The sequence below is a fragment of the Oncorhynchus kisutch genome, linkage group LG9, assembly GCF_002021735.2.
Source record: "Oncorhynchus kisutch isolate 150728-3 linkage group LG9, Okis_V2, whole genome shotgun sequence".
Classification (NCBI taxonomy): Eukaryota; Metazoa; Chordata; class Actinopteri; order Salmoniformes; family Salmonidae; genus Oncorhynchus; species Oncorhynchus kisutch.
The window spans coordinates 12,520,415-12,545,897 of NC_034182.2; the positions used below are offsets into that span (position 1 = coordinate 12,520,415).

General features: G+C 48.6%; 1 protein-coding gene across 3 annotated transcripts in view; it reads right to left on the reverse strand.

Moving 5' to 3' along the window:
* The window catches only part of LOC109896759 (receptor-type tyrosine-protein phosphatase zeta), a 46,795-nt gene that overhangs the window by 3,790 nt on the left and 17,522 nt on the right, over positions 1–25,483 (reverse strand). Inside the window, exons 3-26 of one of the 3 annotated variants that reach the window (XM_031831897.1) lie at positions 15,079–15,258; positions 14,085–14,236; positions 13,665–13,760; positions 13,486–13,552; positions 13,175–13,332; positions 12,297–12,447; positions 10,883–11,067; positions 10,185–10,311; positions 8,952–9,911; positions 6,962–7,109; positions 5,463–5,554; positions 5,279–5,364; positions 4,474–4,494; positions 3,957–4,053; positions 3,799–3,869; positions 3,478–3,612; positions 3,142–3,273; positions 2,878–3,041; positions 2,633–2,756; positions 1,769–1,915; positions 1,412–1,505; positions 1,067–1,143; positions 299–430; positions 71–223 (exon numbers count right to left, since the gene is read on the reverse strand). In XM_031831897.1, coding sequence (XP_031687757.1) covers positions 71–223; positions 299–430; positions 1,067–1,143; positions 1,412–1,505; positions 1,769–1,915; positions 2,633–2,756; positions 2,878–3,041; positions 3,142–3,273; positions 3,478–3,612; positions 3,799–3,869; positions 3,957–4,053; positions 4,474–4,494; positions 5,279–5,364; positions 5,463–5,554; positions 6,962–7,109; positions 8,952–9,911; positions 10,185–10,311; positions 10,883–11,067; positions 12,297–12,447; positions 13,175–13,332; positions 13,486–13,552; positions 13,665–13,760; positions 14,085–14,236; positions 15,079–15,258 — 3,749 coding nt within the window. Of the gene's footprint in view, positions 1–70; positions 224–298; positions 431–1,066; positions 1,144–1,411; positions 1,506–1,768; positions 1,916–2,620; positions 2,757–2,877; positions 3,042–3,141; positions 3,274–3,477; positions 3,613–3,798; positions 3,870–3,956; positions 4,054–4,473; positions 4,495–5,278; positions 5,365–5,462; positions 5,555–6,961; positions 7,110–8,951; positions 9,912–10,184; positions 10,312–10,882; positions 11,068–12,296; positions 12,448–13,174; positions 13,333–13,485; positions 13,553–13,664; positions 13,761–14,084; positions 14,237–15,078; positions 15,259–25,483 lie in introns of all 3 variants that reach the window. The other 2 variants (XM_031831896.1, XM_020491090.2) reach the window with 2 other exon arrangements.

The following is a 25,483-nucleotide window of genomic DNA, read 5'->3' on the forward strand; positions in this document are numbered from 1 at the left end:
GTTGGATCTGTGTGTGTGTGTGTGTACGTGTGCGAGCGTACACGTGTGAGTGTGTGTGGTTGGATCTCACCTGTGTGGCCTCCAGTAAGAAGTCGTGGACCACAAGTCCCTCCTCGTTGGCCAGAGACATGTGGTCCTCTCCAGAGAATGACACTATGAAACCCTCACAGCTGATTGGCTGATCCTTACTGGGCCAATACGCACACGACTCCTCCCCCTCGCGCTGATAGGACACAATCGAGACAGCGTTATAGGTGTGAAACTGTTGACCTGTGTGTGTGTAATGCTATCTGTTTACCTGTGCTGTGTGTGTGTCAGGCAGGGAGATGATGAGCTGTGAGTTGTGGTCCCAGACCATTCTCCAGAAGTCCGAGACAGTGGAGGGGAGAGGAGACTGGGTCAGGATAAACTCCCTGCTCTTGTGGTAACCCTGGAACACAGCACAGACACAGTCAAAATAAACATGAATCCAGAACACACATATGACTTTGCTTCTACATGATTTATGAGTGTACAAAACATTGGGAACACCTTTTGCACACCGTTTGCCCTCAGAACAGCCTCAATTCATCGGGGCATGGCGTCGAAAGCAGGTGTCGAAAGCGATCCACAGGGACAGTTGTGTCAAGTTGGCTGGATGTACAATACTTTGGGTGGTGGACCGTTCTTGATCAACAAGGGGAACGGTTGAGCGTGATAAACCCAGTAGCATTGCAGTTCTTGACACACTCAAACCGGTGCCCCTGGCACCTACTACCATACCCTCTTCAAAGGCACTTACATATTTTGTCTGGTCCATTCACCCTCTGAACGGCACACATACACAATCCATGTCTCAATTGTCTCGAGGCTTAACATCCTTTCTTAACCGGACTCCTCCCCTTCCTCTACACTGATTGACGTGGATTTAATAGGTGACATCAATAAGGGATCATTGCTTTCACCTGGATTCACCTTGTCAGTTTATGTCATGGAAAGAGCAGTTCCTAATGTTTTGTACACTCAGTGTATGTAGTGTATATGAAGACCCTATGAATGCTCTATAAATGGACAACCTTGTTCTTACCATGATATAGGAAGCGTTGATGTAGTCTGAAGATTCTCCTTCCACTGGACATGACAGACACACTCTGGATCTCTCCACTGCAGCACACACAGAAACACACAACCCAATCTATTCTTTTCAATTGGTCCTAAAGTATTGCTTGAATGTATTTATTGAAAGATTTCAGGTTTGCCCAGATAAACTATTTTTTAAATTTTATTACACCGAATCAAAATGTTCTTTTGTTTATTTCTCTTCTCCGCTGGGGTAAGACAAAGATGAAGGAGACCCTCTTCCTGGTATCGACTGAATGGCTGTCTCTAACCAACCATTTCATGTTGTGTGTGTTTGGCTACTTCAACTCACCCGGCATGAGAGAGGAGGTCCTGTTTTTGTCATCGTTTCCTTCTCTCAGGGCAGCGGCGTAGTCAGCCTGTCTGGCTCTGCGCTGACTCACCAGCTATACCACAACAGTAGTAAACATTACCATAACACTACCAGATCAGCCACATAACCAACACATTACCATCACTCCCGCTATACTTGATTCACCAATCAAGTCATGCCTGATCATTGATTACTTCAAGGAAAGGAGGAAGGTTGAGATGACGTATCCTCAATGTGTTTGAGCAGGTCCCAAGTCAGGGCCCTGAAAGTAGCACACTAGGGTGTAGGGTTCCACTTGTGACAAACCCACATCTGGGTATGTGTGTGTGTTCTGACCTTGAACTGTCTCTCCATGCGTGTCCTGCCGGAGGGCCCAGTGGTCAGCAGGTCCGAGACGTAGGAGTGGACCATATCAGAGGTCACCAGAGTGTCCCTGCTGACGATGGCCTCCACCAGGGCATCATGGATAAACACATACTGCTCCTGTGGACCAGAGAGACATAACACAGAGAGAGACGTCTCACTCACATCACCTCCACCAGGGCATCGTGGATAAACACATACTGCTCCTGTGGACCAGAGAGACATAACACAGAGAGAGACGTCTCACTCACATCACCTCCACCAGGGCATCGTGGATAAACACATACTGCTCCTGTGGACCAGAGAGACATAACACAGAGAGAGACCTCTCACTCACATCACCTACAGCAGAGCTGGGCACGGTTGCATTTCTCCTAGCTCTTCTCCTAGCTCCTATATGTTCAGAGTTTGCCTATTGGGCAGAGCCTCGTTGCTTCCACCTTTACAATATTTTCAGGTCTGTGTATATCAAAACATGGCATAAAGGTGTCTGGTAGCCTAGCGGTTAAAAGCGTTGGGCCAGTAACCAAAAGGTTGCCGGTTTGAATCCCCAAGCTGACTAGGTGAAACATCTATCAATATGCCCTTGAGCAAGGCAATTAACCCTAATTCAGTGTTTCCCAAACTCGTTCCTGGGGACCTCAAGGGCTGCACGTTTACTTTTTAGCCCTAGCACTAAACAGCTGATTAAAATAATAAAAAATGGATAATGAGTTCCTTATTTGAGTTGGCTGTGTAGTGCTAGGGCAAAAACCAAAATGTGCACCCCTTGGTTCACACCAGGACAAGTTTGAGAAACGCTGCTCCTGTAAGTGTGTGCAGTACCTCCGTCTGTACCAGGTAGTTCCTCTGTGTTCTGACGTGTTTAAGGAAGCCCAGTATGTTGACTGTTCCCTGGTCCTGGATCTGTTGCAACATGCTGTCCAGCACAATGTAGGTCCCTGTCCTCCCCACACCAGCACTACACACACACACAGGACATACTTGTGAGAGAGTCCCACACAACACGACGCTTCCCTTTTCAGAAATGAATACTTGGATACACCCCCCCCCCCCCCCCCTCCCCTTCACACCCAGCCCACCTGCAGTGTACGAGGACGGGGCCCATGTCCTGAGTCCTGGCCTGGGTCGAGGCCCGTACGAAGGAGAGGACAGGCAGGGTGTATTCAGGCACGCCCATGTCAGGCCACTGGGTGTAGTGGTACTGGACCACCGTCCTCTCAGCACAGCGTCCCCTCTGGGAAGCCTGTAGGTACAACACACAGCCGGCAGGGTCAAACAGACTACAAGCTCTGTGCACGGCAGTGCATCTTCTTCAAGGTGTGTGTGTGTGTCCAGGAAGGTACCTTTTGTGAGGTGTCCCTGAGGGTAAAGGTCCTCACGGTATAGTAGGCCAGGGTCTTGGTGTCTTTTAGGGTCACCAGGAAATGACCGTACTCCTCCTGGTTCTCCATTGGCCAGTACTGGTCACACTTCCTCTGACATCACAGAGGGCGAGAGCCTCAGTCACACAATGGTCAAAGCAGTCATATAAAAGTAACATAAACATTTGATAGTAACACAAACGTAGATATGTTCCATTTGTCTTCCCTGTTGAACCAATGTTTTCTGTTTAAACGGTGTAAACATAGACACTTTAACACAGTGCCCCAGCCTGCAGTCTGTCTGTGTGACTAACTGACCCGCCCCTTCTCCAACAGGTTGGTGATCATGACGATGACTCCAACATTCTCCTGCCACACCATCCTCCAGAAGTCCTCTGTTCCAGACTTCAGGGGCCCCTGGGCTGCGATGTAGGCCCTTGTACGCTCAAAACCCTGACAGGAACACACACACACACACACATACACACAGATCAATCAATCAACCAATCATCCAGTCAATCTTCCATACTACCCCTCAGTCGGTATTTCTATACTAATCCCATTTACATAGTGTACGTACATGTTTAGTATTCGATATAGATATGGATGATATTAATGATTAGGAGAGGATCTACTTACATCAACAAAGTTGGCATTTATGTAGTCTCCACCTTTTCCCTCTTCCAGTAGTTTGACTCTGCTGTGGTCATCTAGACCAACAAAGAGGGTTAATGAATAGTCTGTATGTGCGTGTGTGTCTGTGTCTGTGTGTGTGAGTGAGTGAGTGAGTGACGTACAGGCCATGATGTTGATGTATCGGTTCTTGTTCTTGTTGTCTGGGTGGTTGGAGCTGTCAGTAGTGATGCCCATCTCCACCGTGCATGACTGCACCTCCTGTCAGAGAAACACACACTGGCACTCAGTCACACAACCCTGACCAATGACCAATACACACATCCGCACGTACACACACGCACACACACACACACACACACACACACAGAGCCATTACGAACCAACACACACAACCCGGCTGGAGTCCAATTATCAAATAGAAGGTAGCATGCAAGAAGAACACAACAAACAAGAAAGCACTAAAATACATGACAGCAGACAGTACAGTTACTCAGAGATGTGATCCATGCAACAAAGAAAACACTATCAGTCAATTCCAATGATAGGATAAAGAGAAACGGTCTTCCTGATTCTGAGGTCAAACATCAAAGATTCAGGAAGTCCCGATGAATCAGGATAAGATGAGATCACATCTTCGATACCGTGCGCATATCTAATCTAACACAAAGGGAGTCTTACCTCATAACACTCTGTCACAATCTAATGGGAGGGGGAGGAAGGAGGGGCGGGGGGTGAGAATGGGAGGTGGAAGGGTGGTGGGGAGGAGGGGGTGAGAATGCAGAAGGCACAGCGATGAGGGGTTGGGGCGACACACAGTGACCAGTCAGTGCAGATACAGAGACACGAGGAACAGCTCTGTGTGTGTGTATGTGTCTGGAGGTAGTGGGCATGCCTATTGACAGAGTCACCTACTGATCCACACAGTTTAGCAAACTGTACGCCATGTTGACACCTAACATTCTATTGGAACATTGTCTTGGAATGGGTGGTGTGAACATGGCACTGAAATGTCTACAACGTTTGCCAAACTCTGTGTATCTATAGCTATGTACAGGGTTTATTAGAGTACGGTTACCTACAGAGACAGTGTAATGTAGTCCCTCACCCAAACATACAGTACACCCTCAACATGCTAACCCACAACCACAACAGGTACACTGAGATATAATAGGGACATCTAATACACATCTACAGACAACAACTAAAATGGTGCTCTAACCATTCTCATTGGCCCTTAAACAAACGTTTCTGTTTCAGACAGTGACACCTTCCAGACAGGATGCCTCACTTACCAGTAGTGTTGAGTTCAGTTATAACTAACATAGACTTTTATTGATTAGAAAGGAATAATGACAGCTTTAGTAAGCAGTGAGGGTCAAATCCCGACTACAACACTATGTCTAGGTGATGTTAATACTGCTGGGGAGCATTAAGAGTGGTATGTATAACACATACAGTAGTATCAGGCTGATGTCTCTCTCACCTCAAACTCCTTGGAGAAGGTGTTGGTCTGGTGGAGCTCTGCCACGTGCTTCACAAACTGCTTCACTGACAGCGCCTCGTGCTCTTCTGGTAACCCAGACAGGAATGGATGAATGGACGAAGGTGTGTGTGTGTGGTGTGTGTTTGTGTGTGTGGGTGTGTGTGCGAGTGCGTGCGTGAGTTACCTGTGGTGAGCAGCAGAGGTGAAGACAGAGCAGAGATGACTTTGGGTGAGGCGGTGTCTTCAGTGTAGAAGTCAACCGTCTGGAAGCAGTTTCTGTTGAATAAACGTTGAAAATAGAAATATAATTAATAGAGCTGACACAACTCCCAATTCTACAGAGCAGACAATCATACCTGCTCTACACAATACATTTCTATCTGAACATACACTGTAAAAAATGTCCTGTAATTGGCCAGTAAGTTACTGTAATTTATTTTAGAGGACAGCTAGTGTGATACATTTGACAGTAATTCATTTTACGGTACCAAAAATGTGACTGTAATTTTTTGGAATTACCCAGTATTTCATTGGAATTACCCATGCAGCAACATATTTGCAAGTTTTCATTTTAACATTTACATTTTGGTCATTTAGCGGGCGATCTTGTCCTTAGCAACTTACAGTCAGTGAGAGGTTGAGAAAAAAAGTCGCAGTCATAGCAAGTAAAAAGATTCTCCATTACTTGTAATTACAACAAGATATCTTATGATATATCTCTGGATAGTGCCAATACAATACTGAGATATTTAGAGTAACTTGATGACAGAGCAATGAAACACAGTACAATACAGTAAAATGGACTATTAAACTATAAAAAAATACAGTATTTTACTGTAATTACAAGGGATTAGAGCGAGCAGGTTGGCTGTAGGCATTTGCATATTCATGAAAACTAGGGGTTTCATATCACTTGCACTTCTAGAGGCCTAATCAAAGGCTTCCAAACTGGCCGTGATTACAGGGCAAAACTAATCAAATGGACATGGTTAAATATTCAACCATTAAAAGACCCACTTCTACTCTGATCTGTTCCCTATATATACACTGAACAAAAACATAAACGCAACATGCAAAGTGTTGGTCCCATGTTTCATGAGCTGAAATAAAAGATCCCAGACATTTTTCGTATGCACAAAAAAACGTATTTCTCTCAAATGTCGTGCACAAATTTGTTTACACCCCTGTTAGTTTGCATTTCTCCTTTGCCAAGATAATCCATCCACCTGACAGGTGTGGCATATCAATAAACTGATCAAACAGCATGATCATTATACAGGTGCATCTTGTGCTGGGGACAATATGTCACCCCATTGAGCATGTTTGGGATGCTCCGGATCGACATGTACGACAGCGTGTTCCAGTTTCCGCCAATATCCAGTAACTTTGCACAGCCAATGGAGAAGGAGTCGGACAACATTCCACAGGCCACAATCAACAGCCTGATCAACTCTATGACCCCAGAGATTCCTTCTGCTCACACAATATTTCACCACAATGCACCACAATTAATACCGTAAAATACTGTGCCCGTGATATGATAGAAAGGTCTTACAGTGTGCTGGAAAAACAAATGCACGGTATTTTTATTGTGGAATGTATGGTGATCTACTGTATTCAGTTTATACAGTAAGCTACTGCTAAAATTACAAAACGGCTAACAGTGCAGTGTGCTAATCCTACCTCCAGTAGATGAGGATGCCCACCAGAACCAGTAGACAGATAATGGTGAGGGTGGATACCACAGCCAGAGGGACCACTGTCCTCCTCTCCCTTTCAGCAACACTTCCCACCATTTCTACCCTTGATTCATGGCTGCTGTTATTGATCTCTGGGGGGGGGGGGGGGGGGGGGGGAGAAACGGTTATAATTTACAGACCGTATGCACACGCAAACAAACAACAACAAAAATATATTTTATTCATTTAAATCAGCAGGAAATCTGTTACCACCTCATTGAGTACAAATGCCATAATCATATTTCCTCTGCTACACAAGAAAATCTCATGTCACTCTCTGAATAACATCACCTAACCCGCCACCATGATGGGAGATTCCTGAGTGTACGTTACCTTTCCTCAGCTCCTCCACAGCCCTGCTGTCAGGGAGAACCGGGACACGTAGATCTATACAAGGGATATGCAGCTCTATACCAGAGTTACCAGGCTCCACTTGGACCTCTCCATCCCCAGACCCACTAGCCTCCCCCAGCACCACAGACCCCTGGGGATTGGCCCCTGCTCTGTCCACCTCGGACACACCACTACCAGTCTCCCTCTCAAAGTAGAAGCTGGAGGAAAGACCCCCTAAGTCACCACTGCTCTCTCCCTGTGTCTCTCCCTCTGTTGGGTCCATGGCTGAGGCCGGTGTGAGTGAACGTAGGTCTGTCCCAAGGGAAAGTGTCGCCCCTCTCAGCCAGTCCTGACTTAGGTTGACCCCGTCCCCATAGAGGCCAGAGCCTGAGCCACTGATGTCTGTCTGTCCAACCGGAGAGGTCACCGTCTGTCTGTCCGACCTGGGCTCCTCTTCAGAGGGGTAGACAGAGGGGGAGAGGGTGGTATCTTTTTCGGAGGGGGTGACAGACGAGCTGAGGGCTGCTGTCTCTTCTGAATGGCTGAGAGAACGGTGCAAGGGGGTGTAGCCCCCTTGGGAGGGTGTGAGAGAATCCTCCTCAGAGTGGGTGACAGAGGGGTATGGGTCTGGAAAGTTGAGAGGTTCTGTGGTCTGCTGAACCCAAGTCCCCCTCTGAAAGCTGGTATTGACTGGAACAGAGAGGCCTGTCTGGTCAGACTGAGTGTGAAAAATAAGCACTAAACTGAATACTTAACAACACTACATCAGACGACCAGAGAGGAGCATAACAACCACAGAGTCTGAGTGGTTATACAAAGCAGCCACCAGAGGGCAGACTGGAGTCAGGGAGGAGCAGCCAGCTCACACACAGCAAGGCAGGTAAAGAGTCCCAGAAGGAGACATAAGATGTCAATCTTTATGATTCAAGGGAAAGAAGATAGACTGGCAAAGGAATACCCACCACCGCTGGGTACCGGTAGGAGACATGCATCTCTGAAGTACCAGTGTGTCCCAGTATGAACCGCTGGGCAGCCAAAGGATGAGAGAAAAGTTGAAAAGGGTAGATCGCTGTCGACAGACACAAAGAGCTGGACTGTTGCAGCACATCACCAGTGTAACCACCACCAGCCAGTAGAGCACCAGTCCCTTCACCACCATCATTATCACCATCGCAGGTCTAAGCGGCAATATCACCCTTATCGACAGCGCAGCAGGCGGAGAGAGGCAGATGGACCAAGCAGAGAGGTACAGGTCACACAACCATCAAACAACCATCACACAACCATCATTCAAACGCCACACAACCAAAACACAACCTTCATACAACCATCATACAACCATCATATGGGCACCATAAAGCCATCATACAACCATCAAACAGCCCTCATAAAACCATCAAACAACCATCACACAACCATCATTCTACCCTCAAACAACCACCACACAACCAAACAATGTAAGAGTGCACTATACAGTACCAAGTTTTGGCAACAGGAGGAGAGGCAAAGGCATAAAGGTCATGTGTAATATATTTTATATGTACACACACAGACATTTACAGCACACATGCAGGGCTGCAGGGCACACAGGTGTTTCTTACCGGTGAATATGGGCTGGGTGGTGTGCTGTAAGACCTTGACGAGGCCTGAGGTAGTGGAGGAGCCGTAGGCCGTGGAGAGGGAGTTGCTGGGACTTGAAGTCCTGGATCTGATCCAGGGCACAGAGGGGGTTGAGGTTACAGAAACCGGGGTCTGTTGAATAGGGGTGGCCCTTGTCACTGTGCTAACTCTGTTATCAGAGAGCCTAGACGTCAAAACCAAGCCCCTGTCATGTCCTTTCATTGTGACTTTAGGTCTGGCAGTAACAGGACTGAGAACTCGATCATCCAGGGTTTTTTTCAGTGTTGTTTTAGATGGCGTAGTTGCGGTTTCTAAGGCAGTGGTGTTGACAACGTCCTCGTAGTAAACATCAGTGACCACCATGCCCCCTGCCGGAGGAGTGTACATATCGCCCTCTGGGGGTATCAGGCCGATACCGGAAACGTCAGGTATCTGGGCAGCGGAACCACGGTTTTGGTTCCGGTTCTGCTGAGGAGACCGTGACAATGAGGCCTCCTCTGTGATTGGCCGGCGGACAGGCGGCGGGCTGTTCGTCCGGGAGACGGGAATCAGGAACCCCGGCTGGTCGGTCACCATGGTGACCCACATGGCGCTCTTACCGTTGGAGGCAGCGCTGGTGAAGGGGCGGTGCGGAGGGATACGCTGCTTCTTCTTGTCCTTCCTGGTCGGGTCCTTCTTGGGTTTGTCCACTCTGGGCTGGTTCACAAGGTCCTGGTCGATCCGGTTCTGGTCATCTCTGGTGCCTGGTGGTACCGGCACAGAGCTCACCTGGGAGGCAGCAGTGGTGGAGGGCTGGTCAGGGAAAATCTGCTGGCGACCCTCTCTGGTGCTGCTCTCTTCTACTGGGTTCTGGTCTACTGGGACCTGGTCTACTGGTTCCAATATATCCTCAGCTTCCAATATATCCTCAGGTTCTGTGTTGTCTGGATCAGACTCAATTTCTGGAGAAAAGAGAATGGGTGGGTATATATATATATATTAGACTGTCACAATGAGTACAACTATTTTGATACCTTTCATACTTACTTTCAACTTTAAAGTCCGTTAACCTAAGTTCTTTATTCTCTCCTATGAATCTGAGTGGCATAGGCTCACGCTGGACACAGATTCAACCTTTTCCTGGACTAAAAATCCCTTTTAGAATCTGGTCTCTCGTGACAGCCTTAACATTCAAATGTTTGCTTGTGGGTGCCCGAGATTATAGCTGGTCTCACCCGGGTCCTCCTGGGGCATGTCCACTATAATCTGATCACTCCAGCGTCCCGTCAGGCCATTGGTGCAGACAGCTACCACCTGGACCACATAGCTGCTGTTGGACAGGAGGCCGGGGATGATGGCCCCCTGAGAGAGGGTGATTGATCAAATAATATGTCGGTCAACTCATCAATACATCAGCCAATCACACTCAGCCAATTACAGTAGTGACGGTCAGTTGCTTGTCTCAGCTTTTTTCACCCTATTTAACATGTGAGGTTGATTTCTGACTTACATGCAATGCTATCGATTTGTGTGAGAAGGTCTGATGAACACAAACCATCGCACACACACACACACACACACACACACACACACACACACACACACACACACACACACACACACACACAACAAAAACAATCACAGCCGTATTGATATAGTATATTGTAAACCTCTGGCCCGATGGTTTACAGGTATCTTTTGGTTATCACTATGGCAACAGCCTCCAGGAACAACACAAAACAACCACGAGAGAGAGAGAACGTACGAGAGATGGAGAGAAAGTGGGAGAGCGAGAGAGAAAGGGAGAGAGAGAGAGAGAGGGAGCGAGAGAGAAAGAGAGAGTGAGGGAGAGAGAGACGATCCACAGGCAAGTAGTCACTTCCAGCACTGACTGGTATGCAACAGTAGATGGATAAGTAGACAGGTGTATTACCACGTCCTGGTCTCCGTCGGTGCGGTACTCGTGTTTGGGCTGGTTCTGGTCCTGCAGCCGCTGGTAGGTGACAGAGTACCAGTCGATGGTGGTGTCATACACCACACGGGGGCGCTCCCACATCACCATGATAGTAGTTTCGTTCTGGGCATCCGCCTGCATGTTCTGAGGCTCCGAGCTGCACACTGGAGAACACAGAAAAATGAGGTTAGATTACGTTAGATTCAAATATGATCTCTGATGATAACATATGTTTGTGTCTGGTTATCAACATGGTCAGATAGGGAATATGTCCATTTTCAACACTGGGGAGGCAATGAGAAATTGGGATTGAGTTTTCCTAAGGAAAACATGTTGGTAGACAACAATGTCTCTCTTAGAGCAACACTGGAAGAGGGAAAGGAAGAGGTAAAGGGAGACATTTTGGGTAAAGATATATAAAAGGAATAGATATCTATGCTTTTTGCATTTCTGAACAGACATTTCAATTTCAAAAAAGAGAAAATGTCAAATAAATTGCTACACTGAAAGAGGGGGAATTACAAAGTCAGGTTTCCTAGCAACCCAGAGAGCTTATTTGGGGTATTTTTAAAAGGCAGAGAGAGAGAGAGAGAGAGAGAGAGAGAGAGAGAGAGGAGTTCTTTTGATGAGCTGCACTCGTAAGACCTTGGGAGTAGGCTCTAAAACATCAATGCTGAAAATATAGGGGAATCTCAATTGCATACTCCTCGCGTCCTGGCCTCCTCAAAATCCATTGGAGGAGAAGGTCCGAGGGGCGGGACCTCTAGCTTTCCCATCCAATCGGTTTTGAGAAGGAGACGAGTAGAGAGGAAAGAGGACGCGAGGAGTCTGCATTTGAGATCTTCCCCATGTGGCTGGTTACAAGATCGGGGGCTTTTGAAGCTAGTTCCTACTTCACAGTATGGCCTGTTAGTGTTACAGTACAGCTCAGTGTGAGTGTGAATCATGCTATGGTTTTACAGAGGTCTAGTATGGGAGAAGAGAGAAGCCAAGGGCAAGGTCAGCATGTGGTAGGTAGGGTGGGTGCGGCAGGCTAGGGGTCAGGTGTTGGGGTCAGCGGGTAGATAAGGGACAGGGGTCAGGCATTAAAGTAGAACAGGTACATACTATAAATGACAACATAAATGACAAAGGTGAAGGCCAGAGTTAGAGTTAGGGGCTAATAGTAAGGGTTTAGAGGTCAGGAGTTATAAGTTAAGGGTACATACTAGGAGTGAGGATCATCTTTGCCATTGTAAGGTGAAGGTAAGGATTAGGGGTCTAGGGTTAGAGGTTAGGGTTCAGAGTTTAGCCTACAGGTACAAACTGGGGGTGAGAACCTCAACTGTGCCTGTGTAGAAAGAGTGTGAGGGTCAGGGGTCAGGGTTCAGGGTGAAGCGTTACGGACACATACTGGGAGTGATGACCTCCTCTGTTCCAGTGTAGGAGGAGAAGACCTGGCCCAAGAACTGCTGCTGCTGCTCCCTGAAGTTGTTCTGCAGGTAGTCCATCAGCATCACATAGCCTGCCTGCTGCATGGTCATCACCTCACAGAACACCTCCAACTGAGAGGGAGAGAGAGCGGGAGAGACAGAGGGAAATTGAGAGAGAGAGAGAGAGATGTGAGAGATGTGCATTCATTTATGTCTTGTGTGCTTCACCAAAGTAGCCCTTTAACCTTTAATGGTTAAGGGTCATCAGCTTGTTTCGGCCACTACCCTACTTCTCCCTTCCTAAATGTTGAAAAAACACTTTCTGCTCTAAAGTGGATGATGGAGAATAGATGAGGCAGGCAGAGACCCTGTGTGAGTTAACTAGAGCAGTCCTGCTCCAGGTCGGTTCAAACTGAGATTTAAAGAGCAGGAAGTGGAGGGGAAATGGGAAGGTCCTCCCCTGTGGAGGGAGAGTTGTTGTCTCTGCAGTGTCTTCCTGCTCCTACTGCTACTGCTGCTGCTGTAGTGAAATATTGATATTGTGTGTGTGTGTGTGTGTGAGTGTGTGTGTAAGGTCTGATGATGGAGTGTTTAAAGAATTGTCATGGCAGAAATCAGGGAGAGTGCTGCTCTATTTTCGTGGTGTCTTTGAGTGTCTCTGTGCCCACTGAGTACATATGCCCACGTCACACCTCGCTTTGCCGGCCACACGCACACTCCTGTTCTCCTGCTCTTCTCTGTTCCTCACACTTGGGAAGCTGTCTCACTGTATGACCTCATCATGACACTGCCTCACCGTATAACATCATCACGTGTGTGTGTGTGTACCCCCACGTTTATGTGTGTGTGTGACACTCACCTGTGTCTCAGAGATGGGCACGGTGTGTTTGAAGACGATCCACTCCACCGTCTCAGAGCAGGGCGGGGAGGTGAGGGAACCGTTGTACGTGTAGTATTTATCAGTGGAGTTAGGGAGCAGGGCCAGCAGAGAGAAGGGCTCAACATTCCCAGTCTTACCTGAATGGCAGAGAGTGATAGGTGAGAGCGATCGACACACCTGCTTTTCAGTAGGTCACTGGGACTCCTGAACCCGCCGAATATAGAAATAGAAATAAAAGAATTCAAAATTAGAGTCAAATAAATAGAGTAGAACAATGAGCAGCTGCATACCGAACCTGTTGACGCTGTTGACCCCTTCTAAGATGGTGTTGTAGTTGTCATTGTTATCTAGGCTGGTCTGTGGAGCAGAAATCACAGTGAGTTGACATACTAACATGCTCGCGTACGATCTAGGATGCATTGATTCACGCTAAGTGGCATGCAGTGTGGACATTGGTTCAGAGCTCCACCTCAAACAGGACAGCCAGCGCTGCGATCCTCCCTCCATCCCTCACCGCATCGTCTATAGACTGGTACAGGCCTGACTCATAACACAAGATCTGCATCTGGATCAGAGAAAGAGAGAGAGAGAGAGAGAGAGAGAGAGAGAGAGAGAGAGAGAGAGAGAGAGAGAGAGAGAGAGAGAGAGAGAGAGAGAGAGAGAGAGAGAGAGAGAGAGAGAGAGAGAGAGAGAGAGAGAGAGAGAGAGAGAGAGAGAGAGAGAGAGAGAGAGAGAGAGAGAGAGAGAGAGAGAGAGGGGGAGTAGAGATCGTTATTCATTGTGGGGCTTTGTATTGTCTGCGTAAAGTGGCCCGTAGTCAGGGGTGTGGTGTGGCACGATGTGGCGTGTCATTTGCTCCGATTGACTCATTGATTGGACGATGTGCCACCTCCAGGGGGAACTTGAGTCCGTTGAGGCTGTGCTCTGATCCGTCTGAGGAGGCGTTGCAGCGGCCCCAGTGGAATGTCATCCTCCCCAACCTGAACCTGGTGCTCAGACCACCGCCACTCACATAGTACTCCCCGTCCAGGCCTAGCACCACTGGAACACACACACACACACACACACAACCACATTACCCACCCACTAGTCTTTGCGTGGGCAACCTTCCAGAGCCTGTCTAGTTCACTCGGCTACGTGAGAAGCCTGGGCTTCCGAGGCTTCCCACCCACCAGCAATGAGCTTGGAAAACACATACTTTTAATTACCGGGTCTATGGCAGCATACACAATGGTCCTTGCCGAATGTACATGCCACAGTCTAATTTCAAATGACAAATACAGAACGTGTTCAGCACAGTTAAATGTTACAATTAAAATAAAACCATAATGTCTTCTGAAGCTATAATACCCTTTTCCATATGAAACACATCTACACAAAAAAAATCCCTCCTCCATCTCCCTGATCCCTATCCTCACACAATGGACTCATAATGGATGCTTCAAAGAGATGGTTTTATTGGTGAATTGCTTTTCTGTCAGCGTATTGGAACAGAGAGATTAATACTACCCAACAGGCAGCATTTTCATAACACAGCCACAGGGAGACATACTGGAGAGATGATATCCAAGAGTCATTTCATTTCCTCGTGAAGACAGACCAATTATTCTCACCTCTCTCTGTCTCTTGCTCTCTCCATCTATCTGTCTCTGTCTCTCACTAAACCCATCACTCACATTGAGTTATATTTTCATAACTATCTCTGTATATGAAGATTAATATGACACTGGAAACAATCTGTTCTTACTACTATTACTTAATAACCATGTGGCGTTTTGTGCCTACTGAACACGACCCATGAATATTACCCTTCTCACACTACAATGCCAACCCGAACTCTACTACCATGGGTTGGATATTCAACGGCTCATGCCGTACAGTACCTGTGTTGCCGTCGTTGTTGATGGTGGTGGTCTCTGGGGTGTTCTTTTCCCAGCCCTCCAGCTGCAGGCCCTGGTACTCCACCCGGACCTGGGTGAACGTCTCGTCGATGTCGATGGGTGACTGACGGGCATTGTTACACGCCGGGTACCTCTTACCCCAGATCTTCTGGTTCAACTGGCCTGAGAAGGACAAACATAGAGAGAGGAAGAATCTTTACAATGGATCAGAAATACCGAGAGATGGGAATGAGATGGCAAACAGGTATTTGTAGCTGAACAACTCCCACACAGCCCTGCAGGGAGAACGGCTTGAAAGGAAACACTTCATAGAGGTCAGTTACCGTTGAGTATAAACACATTTAGTATTTGGTTCCCACTGCAAAACGAATCAAATGTGCCATTTAAATAATCCCTCAATATCCATTGTGATGACAAGTCCTGCAATGACCAATCGTCATAATTCTCAAGTGAACTTTAACCCCAGCTGCGTTTACACACAGCACATACAGAATCAGCTCTACTGCATCCCCCTCTAGTCCAGCCGATGAGGAGTTAACAGAGCAGATGGTCTGACAGTTGGTCACAAATGACTGGGCAGGTGGCATACAGATTTAGTATCTTAATTTGATCACCGTGTTGCGGGAGAACTTTTAAACTTGTCGTGTATTTGAGGTTTAAAGTTGCACTATGCAGAAGTCGCTCTGCCATATTCCTGGTTGCTAAAACTCGAATAGTTTATGTGACAAAATAAGCTAGCATAGAGTAGAGAATCATTGTCCCATATTGTGCTTTCTGCGGTTTGAAGCTGGTGTACAAAACCATACCGTTTCCTGCTGTGGCAAACTGTCTCAAATTAAGATCCTACAACTGTACATACAGTACATCATATACATTACAGCGCTTACAGTAAGTACATCCATACAGCAAACTACATGGCCCATATGTAGGGTATGCTAGCATACATCCACAATATACTGTACTGTGAGTATTATGACATTCCCTGCTGAGTCTGAGATGCCTGTTGACCCTGAGCAGAGTGGGGGGAGCATGTTGCTGGAAAGAGTCTGTTGTTGTTGTCTGAGCTCAGAGACATTAGCATGAGAACGGCCAGGCTGAGGCTGCACACTGAGAGGAGAGGAGGAAAGACTTCATTATGACCTCTTCCTCTCCCCAGTGTCATAATAACTACTGTATCCCCCCCTCCCCCTCATAATACATATCGCGCTGTGTGTGTGTGTGTGTGTGTGTGTGTGAACGAGTGTGTGAGAGAGAGAGAGATAGTGTCTTCCCAGCAGCCTTCTCTCTTCTCCCTCCCTCCCTCATAATAACTCTACTGGCTAATAACCCAGTAGAATGAATACAGAGTCATCAAAGGAGGAGGTCAGGTGCTAAAGATAAGAGTTTACATGACCGACATTCACAGCCATTTATGGGGTCAAATCATTTCCACTCTGAATTCAGCCGTATTGCTATCGTGAGTTGAACGACAGTTTACTGCGTTGGTGACAGACGAGAGTAGCTTCTGGCTGTGCCACTTCAATGGTCTGTGTGACAGCGAGGAGTGTGCCTGTCAATTTGGTGTGCAAGTGTGCATGCGCGTGTGAGTGTGTGTGTGTGTGTAGGTTGGTAAAAGAGTTTGACTCTTTATTTGGTGTGTGCGTTTGTGCATGCCTGCATGTGTGACTTGTGTGCCTGAACATGTGTGTGTGTGTGTGTGTGTGTGTGTGTGTGTGTGTGTGTGTGTGTGTGTGAGTGTGAGTGTGTGTGTGCTTCTATGTTGGCAGGAAAGTGACAGGGGGCTGTCAGGTGGTTCTGAGGGCCTCATCTGGCATAAATGCCATGACACAACACTGCTACGCTCACAAGATGCTACCATGGCAACAAGTAGCTGCAGAGGTTTGGAAGAGAATTAAGTGCCAGGAGCAACATGCTTCCGACAGTCTTTCCAGGAACACACACAAAGGATCTGTCTCAAATGTCCCTAATTCCCCATTACGCTGCACTACTTATAAACCGAGCCTCAAATGAGAGACGATTGACATCCCAGTACACTATGTGGCTCGGTGTCACGACTTCCGCCGAAGTTGGCTCTCCTGCCTGTTCGGGCGGTGCTCGGCAGTCGTCGTCACCGTCCTACTAGCCACTACCGATCCCTTTTTCGTTTGTCTGTTGGTTATGTCTTATTAGTTTCACCTGTGTGTATTTTAGTTTAATTAACGCCCTTATATGTAGTAGGTTGTCCCGCCCTTGTTTTGTGCGGGATTGTTTTTGTATTCATGTCATTTGGTGTAGCACTTGTGTTTTATTCTCCGGTCTATTTTGATCCGTTGTTGGATTATTCACCCTGTGTGTTGGGTTGACCGTGTGTTTTTGTGCGCCGGAGAATAAACTGTCGAATCACTAAACCTGCTCTCTGCGCCTGATTCCACCCACCTGGATAAAACGTGACAGAATCCCGCACCAAACATGGAATCAGCAGGAGCAGCCACCAGAGGGTCGGGCGGCGGGTGAATGGCTGTTCCACCTGCGTCAGGAGACGAGGAGCGTACAGGACTTTGCTCTGGAGTTCAGGACCTTGGCCGCAGGAGCAGGATGGAACGACAGGGCCTTGATTGATCATTTCAGATGCAGTCTCAGGGAGGACGTCCGCAGGCAGCTGGCATGTCGGGACACCACATTCACACTGGATGAACTCATTGACTTTGCTATCCGTCTTGACAACCTGCTGGCTGCCCGTGGGCGTTCGGATCAGGCCCTGTCGTTTCCACTTCCTAGCCCTCCTGCCCCTATCCCTATGGAATTAGGAGGGGCAGCTTCGAGGGGGACCGGAGGAGGAGTGTCCTCCTGCACCAGTTGTGGTCGACGAGGGCACACGTCCGACCGGTGCTGGAGGAACTCGTCTGGGAGTCGGGAGGGCAGGCGGAGCACTGCTCGATCACCCCAGGTGAGTAAGCACCAGACTCACATACAGGAAGCTCTGTCGGTCATGTGTATGTGTTGACTTCTTTCCCTGGGTTTTTTCCCTCTTTACAGCATAAGGCGCTAGTTGATTCAGGCTCAGCTGGGAATTTCATGGATCGTGGGCTCGCGTTAAGGCTAGGGATTCCCCTGGTGTCGTTAGACCTACCTTTCCCCGTGCACTCCTTAGATAGCCGACCATTAGGGTCAGGAGTAATTAGGGAGGCTACGGCGCCGCTGGACATGGTAACGCAGGGGGATCATAAGGAGCAGATTAGTCTGTTCCTTATAGATTCACCTGCGTTTCCAGTGGTGTTGGGGGTTCCCTGGTTAGCTCAACACAACCTGGTGATTTCCTGGCGACAGGGGGCTCTTAAGGGGTGGTCAGAGGAGTGTTCAGGTAGGTGTATAGGAGTTGCCGTTGGTGCGACTACGGTGGAGAGTCCAGACCAAGTTTCCACCGTGCGCATTCCCTCTGAATATGCCGATTTGGCTATCGCCTTCAGTAAAAAGAGGGCGACCCAATTACCACCTCATCGTCGAGAGGACTGCGCGATAAAACTTCTGGAGAACGCTGCACTTCCTAGGAGTCACGTGTATCCATTGTTCCAGGAGGAGACGGTAGCGATGGAAACATATGTTGCTGAATCGCTGGGACAGGGGTACATTCAGCCCTCCGCATCACCAGTCTCCTCGAGCTTCTTTTTTGTGAAGAAGAAGGATGGAGGTCTGCGTCCGTGCATTGATTATAGAGGTCTAAATTCCATCACAGTGGGGTTTAGTTACCCACTACCTCTCATCGCTACGGCGGTGGAATCATTTCACGGGGCGCGCTTCTTCACAAAACTGGACCCGAGGAGCGCGTATAATCTGGTGCGTATCCGGGGAGGAGATGAGTGGAAAACCGCATTTAGTACTACATCTGGTCATTATGAGTACCGCGTCATGCCATACGGGTTGAAGAATGCTCCAGCTGTCTTCCAATCCTTCGTAGGTGAGATTCTCTGAGACCTGCTCGGGCAGGGAGTGGTAGTGTACATCGATGACATCTTGATCTATTCTGCCACATGCGTGGCGCATGTGTCTCTGGTGCGTAAGGTACTTGGGCGACTGCTGGAGCATGACCTGTATTGCAAGGCGGAGAAATGTGAGTTTTTCAAATAGTCCGTTTCCTTCCTGGGGTATCGTATTTCCACCTCCAGGGTGGTGATGGAGGATGAACGCGTTACAGCCGTGCGTATTTGGCCGACTCCGACCACGGTGAAAGAAGTGCAGCGGTTTTTAGGGTTTGCCAATTACTACCGGAGGTTTATCCGGGGTTTTGGTCAGGTGGCTGCTCCCATCACCTCACTGCTGAAGGGAGGACCGGTGCGCTTGCGCTGGTCAGCAGAGGCGGGCAGAGCCTTCAGTCGTTTGAAGGAGCTGTTCACCAATGCGCCCGTGTTGGCGCATCCGGACCCCTCTTTAGCGTTCATAGTGGAGGTGGATGCGTCCGAGGCTGGGGTCGGAGCCGTGCTGTCCCAATGCTCGGGCGTGCCACCCAAGCTCCGCCCGTGTGCTTTCTTTTCGAGCAAGCTCAGCCCAGCGGAGCGAAACTATGATGTGGGGGACCGGGAGTTGTTAGCTTGTAGTCAAGGCTCTGAAGGTGTGGAGACATTGGCTTGAGGGGGCTAAACACCCTTTTCTCATCTGGACTGACCATCGTAATCTCGAGTATATCCGGGCAGCGAAGAGACTAAATCCACGTCAGGCTAGATGGCCCATGTTTTTTACCAGGTTCCGGTTTACCCTCTCATACCGGCCCAAAACACCAAAGCCGACGCGCTGTCCCGCCTCTATGATACCGAGGAGCGGTCCGTTGAGCCAACTCCCATCATTTCACCGTCATGTCTCGTGGCACCGGTGGTATGGGAGGTGGACGCGGAGATAGAGGAGGCCTCACGGTCAGAGCCGGCCCCCCCTAACTGTCCAGTGGGGACTCAGTACGTGCCGAGGGGGGTCCGGGACAAGCTGATCCGGTGGGCTCATACTCTCCCCTCCTCGGGTCATCCTGGCATCGAGAGGACAGTGCGGAGTCTGAGAGGGAGATACTGGTGGCCCACGCTGGTTAAAGACGTGAGATTTTATGTCTCCTCCTGCTCAGTGTGTGCTCAGAGCAAGGCTCCTCGGCACCTGCCTAGAGGGAAATTACAACCCCTCCCCGTTCCACAACGGCCGTGGACACACTTATCGGTGGACTTTCTTACTGACCTTCCCCCGTCCCAGGGAAGTACTACGATCCTGGTCGTTGTGGATCGGTTTTCTAAGTCCTGTCGTCTCATCCCGTTGCCCGGTCTCCCTACAGCCCTGCAGACTGCGGAGGCCTTGTTTACCCATGTCTTCCGGCACTATGGGGTGCCTGAGGACATAGTTTCTGATCGGGGTCCCCAATTCACGTCCAGAGTGTGGAGGGCGTTTATGGAGAGACTGGGGGTCTCGGTCAGCTTAACCTCAGGTTTTCACCCAGAGAGTAATGGGCAGGTGGAGCGCGTAAACCAGGATGTGGGCAGGTTTCTGCGGTCCTATTGCCGGGACCGGCCTGGTGAGTGGGCAAGGTATGTTCCCTGGGCTGAACTAGCTCAGAACTCCCTATGCCACTCCTCAACTAACTTGTCCCCTTTTGAGTGTGTGTTAGGTTACCAGCCGGTCCTGGCCCCATGGCATCAGAGCCAGACCGAGGCTCCTGCGGTGGAGGAATGGGTACAGTGCTCCAAGGACACCTGGAAAGCCGTTCAGGACTCATTACGGTTAGCTGACCGCAGAGGGGGGGTACTGTTAGCGGGAGAATGGCAGAAGAGGAGCACTGACCAGCACCGCAGTGAGACCCCCGTGTTTGCACCGGGGGACAGGGTCTGGCTCTCGACCCGAAACCTGCCCCTCCGCCTGCCCTGTCGGAAGCTGGGGCCGCAGTGTGTGGGGCCGTTCAAAGTCCTGAGGAGAATAAACGAGGTGTGTTACAGGTTACAACTTCCTAGGTATTACCGTATTAACCCCTCGTTTCATGTGTCTCTCCTCAGGCCGGTGGTGGCTGGTCCCCTGCAAGAAGGTGAGGTGCCTGAGGTCCCTCCGCCCCCTCTGGACATCGAGGGGTCCCCGGCGTACACAGTTCGGGGCATTCTGGATTCGAGACGCCGGGTGGGGGCCCTACAGTACCTCGTGGACTGGGAGGGGTACGGTCCGGAGGAGAGATGCTGGGTTCCGGTGGGGGACATTTTGGACCCTTCTCTCCTGAGAGATTTCCACCGCCTCCACCCGGATCGCCCAGCACCTCGTCCTCCGGGTCGTCCTCGAGGACGGTGGCGGCGCGCTGCTGGGACCGCGCGTCAGAGGGGGGGTACTGTCACGACTTCCGCCGAAGTTGGCTCTCCTGCCTGTTCGGGCGGTGCTCGGCGGTTGTCGTCACCGTCCTACTAGCCACTACCGATCCCTTTTTCGTTTGTCTGTTGGTTTTGTCTTATTAGTTTCACCTGTGTGTATTTTAGTTTAATTAATGCCCTTATATGTAGTAGGTTGTCCCGCCCTTGTTTTGTGCGGGATTGTTTTTGTATTCATGTCATTTGGTGTAGTACTTGTGTTTTATTCTCCGGTCTATTTTGATCTATTTTTTTATTTCACCTTTATTTAACCAGGTAGGCTAGTTGAGAACAAGTTCTCATTTGCAACTGCGACCTGGCCAGGATAAAGCATAGCAGTGTGAACAGACAACACAGAGTTACACATGGAGTAAACAATTAACAAGTCAATAACACAGTAGAAAAAAAGGGGAGTCTATATACATTGTGTGCAAAAGGCATGAGGAGGTAGGCGAATAATTACAATTTTGCAGATTAACACTGGAGTGATAAATGATCAGATGGTCATGTACAGGTAGAGATATTGGTGTGCAAAAGAGCAGAAAAGTAAATAATTAAAAACAGTATGGGGATGAGGTAGGTACAAATGTGTGGGCTATTTACCGATAGACTATGTACAGCTGCAGCGATCGGTTAGCTGCTCAGATAGCAGATGTTTGAAGTTGGTGAGGGAGATAAAAGTCACAGGCAGTAGTGGACTATATGGTGGAGTGGGGTGTCATTTGGGACTTGGCCACACATACAGTATGGTTTAATGGTCTGTCTGACATAGGTCTGACACACATGTAGTGACTGATCTTTTAGCGAGTCAGTCTTTATAGAAGAGGAGGAGAAACGTGGCGTTCTGTCTCTCTGAAAAGGTTCAATGTCCCTGGGGACTAAGACTGCCAACTCCTGACTCTCGCGCACACGCACGCACACATGTGCACACACACACACACATGCGCACGCACACACACACACACACACACACGCACACACACACACGCACACACACACACACACACACACACACACACACACACACACACACACACACACACACACACAAAAAGGATAATCCCCTTATAATAGGGCTCAGTGGAGCAGCACTGACATTTTATAGACACATGCAACTTGAATAACAGATCATCACTTAACATATCACTATCAGGCAACTCTCTCTCTGTTTTCTGTTTTGCAAAGAGCTTTGTAGGATGAAAGACATATAATAAGGATAAAAGTACATGTTATTCATCCTCCAACATCCCACAAACAACATCTGTTATTGGTTGTCTGATGGATCACGCCCACTTTCCTGTCTTGTATTTTGTAGAATACAGCATGAACATTCTTCACTCTAGCTGTTGCCCTTTAATGTGAGAAGACATGGGCAGCAAGGAGAGTGGATTCAAGCAAGTGAATGAATGTATTATGTATGTTGGGATTTGGCTAACCAAACACACCATACTTTTGTGTATTTGTGTGTGTGTTTGTTTGTGTGTGGGTGTGTTTCTGTGTGTGAGGGGAGGGGGTACTGTTCCTCCACTCATCCGTTCACCCCCCCCCCCCCCCCCCCCCCCCCCCATCTGTCAACTCTACTAGAGGTCCCCAGTCAGTGTAATGATGCCCTGAAACACATCACCATCCAGCACGACTAAGTCTCTTCCTGGGTCTCTGAGTCCTGCTGCATTAGTACCTAAGCCCCAGCTACTACACTATTACCCCAGGGCCTAACCTGAACCCAAGCTCCAGAGAAGGAGAGTTGAGCGGGTGGGGAACCCAACCCTTACCTCATCCCCAACCTGAGCAGCTCTAGGAGAGGAGGGTGGAGAAGATGGCTGGAGACAACTGGAGCAGAAACAACACTAACTAACGACTGCCCGTATGACTAAGTAAGCAGAGCTGGAGTAAGTCAATGAGGTGGTGGTTAACAGCCCATTAGAGCTGTTAGAAGCTGCTGCAGAGGCTGCAGTCTGTACTGAATGTGCATTATGCCGGCCAGTGTGTTTGTGTAAGACTGGATCCCTCCTGTGTTAGCCCGCTAAGCATTCGCTTGGGGGAGCTAACACAAGTCTCCAGGTCTCAGGCGAGGTTAGTCATCGCACAAAGCCACCTCCATTACATGTTGATGGGGAAGAGAGCTGGATCATTTATTCTGTCCCTTGTGTTAGAGCCCAGCAGAAGGAGAAAGAGGCAGACAGAGAGCGAGGGTAGTGTAGGGACACACGGGCCCTGTAGCCATGAGAAGGAGATCAGAGGGTTTACACATGCAGGAAATGGGCTGGTGTGGTGGCTGGGGACACTGTCTCGCGTGGCCTACACTGGGGCCTGGGGTTATCAGAGGATAGAGACTACACACACACACTGGCAGATGGAGATGGGGGAAATCGGGGGGGGGACATGAGGATCACAGGGACCCCCTGGGGAGAGGGGTTAACGGGGGGTGGGTACGGTGGATTTTTACTGTATCAACTTTGGAAACACAAACAGTAGCAGGGCACGCAAGGATACAAAGTCTGGAAAAGATCCCGAAATCTGTGTCCTAGACCATATGCTCAAATATGAACACATAAACTGTATGCACAGAATATCAGGTTATCACCTATGTGATTGGGATAGTCTGCCTGCACGACGACAGACAGACAGAGGATAAGATAAATCCTTTATCTCACACTGTGTGTTTGACGGTAAAATATTTACAGAGAAATGACATTCCGCGACATTTAGCTACCATATGTTAACGTCAGAGAAGGTTCATCTCCCTTTTTCCTCGCTCACTTCCTCTTCACGTTTTCCGTGTTTCTCTCTCTCCATAGGTCTTTTTTTCTCTCTCTTTTCTCTCTCTGCTGTCTTTCCCCGTTTCTCCATACGTCGCGTTGTGCCTCACAATGAGGTGTGCGCTTTCACATGTTAATTCTCTTCCTCACGGCTCAGTAACCCATACTTACAGCACACTCACTACTATTATAACACGGGCTGGTAAACAAGTCTGCTCCACAACGCACGCACGCACACACACACACACACACACACACAAACGCGCATGCACACACACACACACACACAAACGCACACACACACACAAACGCGCACGCACACACACACACACACGCGCACGCACACAGACACACACACAGACACACACAGACACACACACACAGACACAGACACACACACAAGCGCACGCACACACAGACACACACACACAGACACAGACACAGACACACACAGACACACACACACAGACACACAGACACACAGACACACACACACACACACACACACGATGCATGCACATACACACAAGCACAAAAAAGGCACACACATGCAAACAGACATGCACACACACACGCACACACAACACACACTTGAGCCCTGCAGTCTCTCTCTCATCTCTCTGGGACTCAGCTTGTTGTGACGGGGCCCTGAACTTTCAGAGCAGCAGAGTGGAAAATACAAAGTATAATGCTTATTACCAAACAAGCAGAAATGTTTCTTATTCGAATGCAAATTGACAGAGAGAGTGTAATGAAATTAAGTCAAGCAATTTGGGACGAAGGATGGAAATCATATATATATATATATATATATATATATATATATATATATATATATATATATATGTATATAAATATATTTTAGTGTGACTGGCCCTTAACTCAATTTAAACGCCCTCGCTCAATTTCCCTAAAACCAGAACACAGTTAGATTTGACCAAGCGAGACCAGTCAAGTCAGGTCTATCTCACTAACGGAGCAATTACTCCATGTAAGGGCTTTGGATAACTGAGCTTAATCCCCTATGTCTGTCAGGATGTGGAGAAAAGACCATCAGTGCTGGTTGTGTTGAGCAGGCTTAACATTAGTGCACCAGTCAGGGCTGAGGTAGCGTATGGTACTATTGCAACCATATGTTGTGATCTGTCACTGAGAGGCAGAGTAGAGCTAAATATCTGCAGGGTTTGAATTCTACATTGACTCTTGAGGGTGCCCGAAGTCTCTTGGGGGTGACCGACGCTCACAATGGTATTTCAGCCCCATAGTCCCTCCTGTAATTCCAAACCTGAATACCCC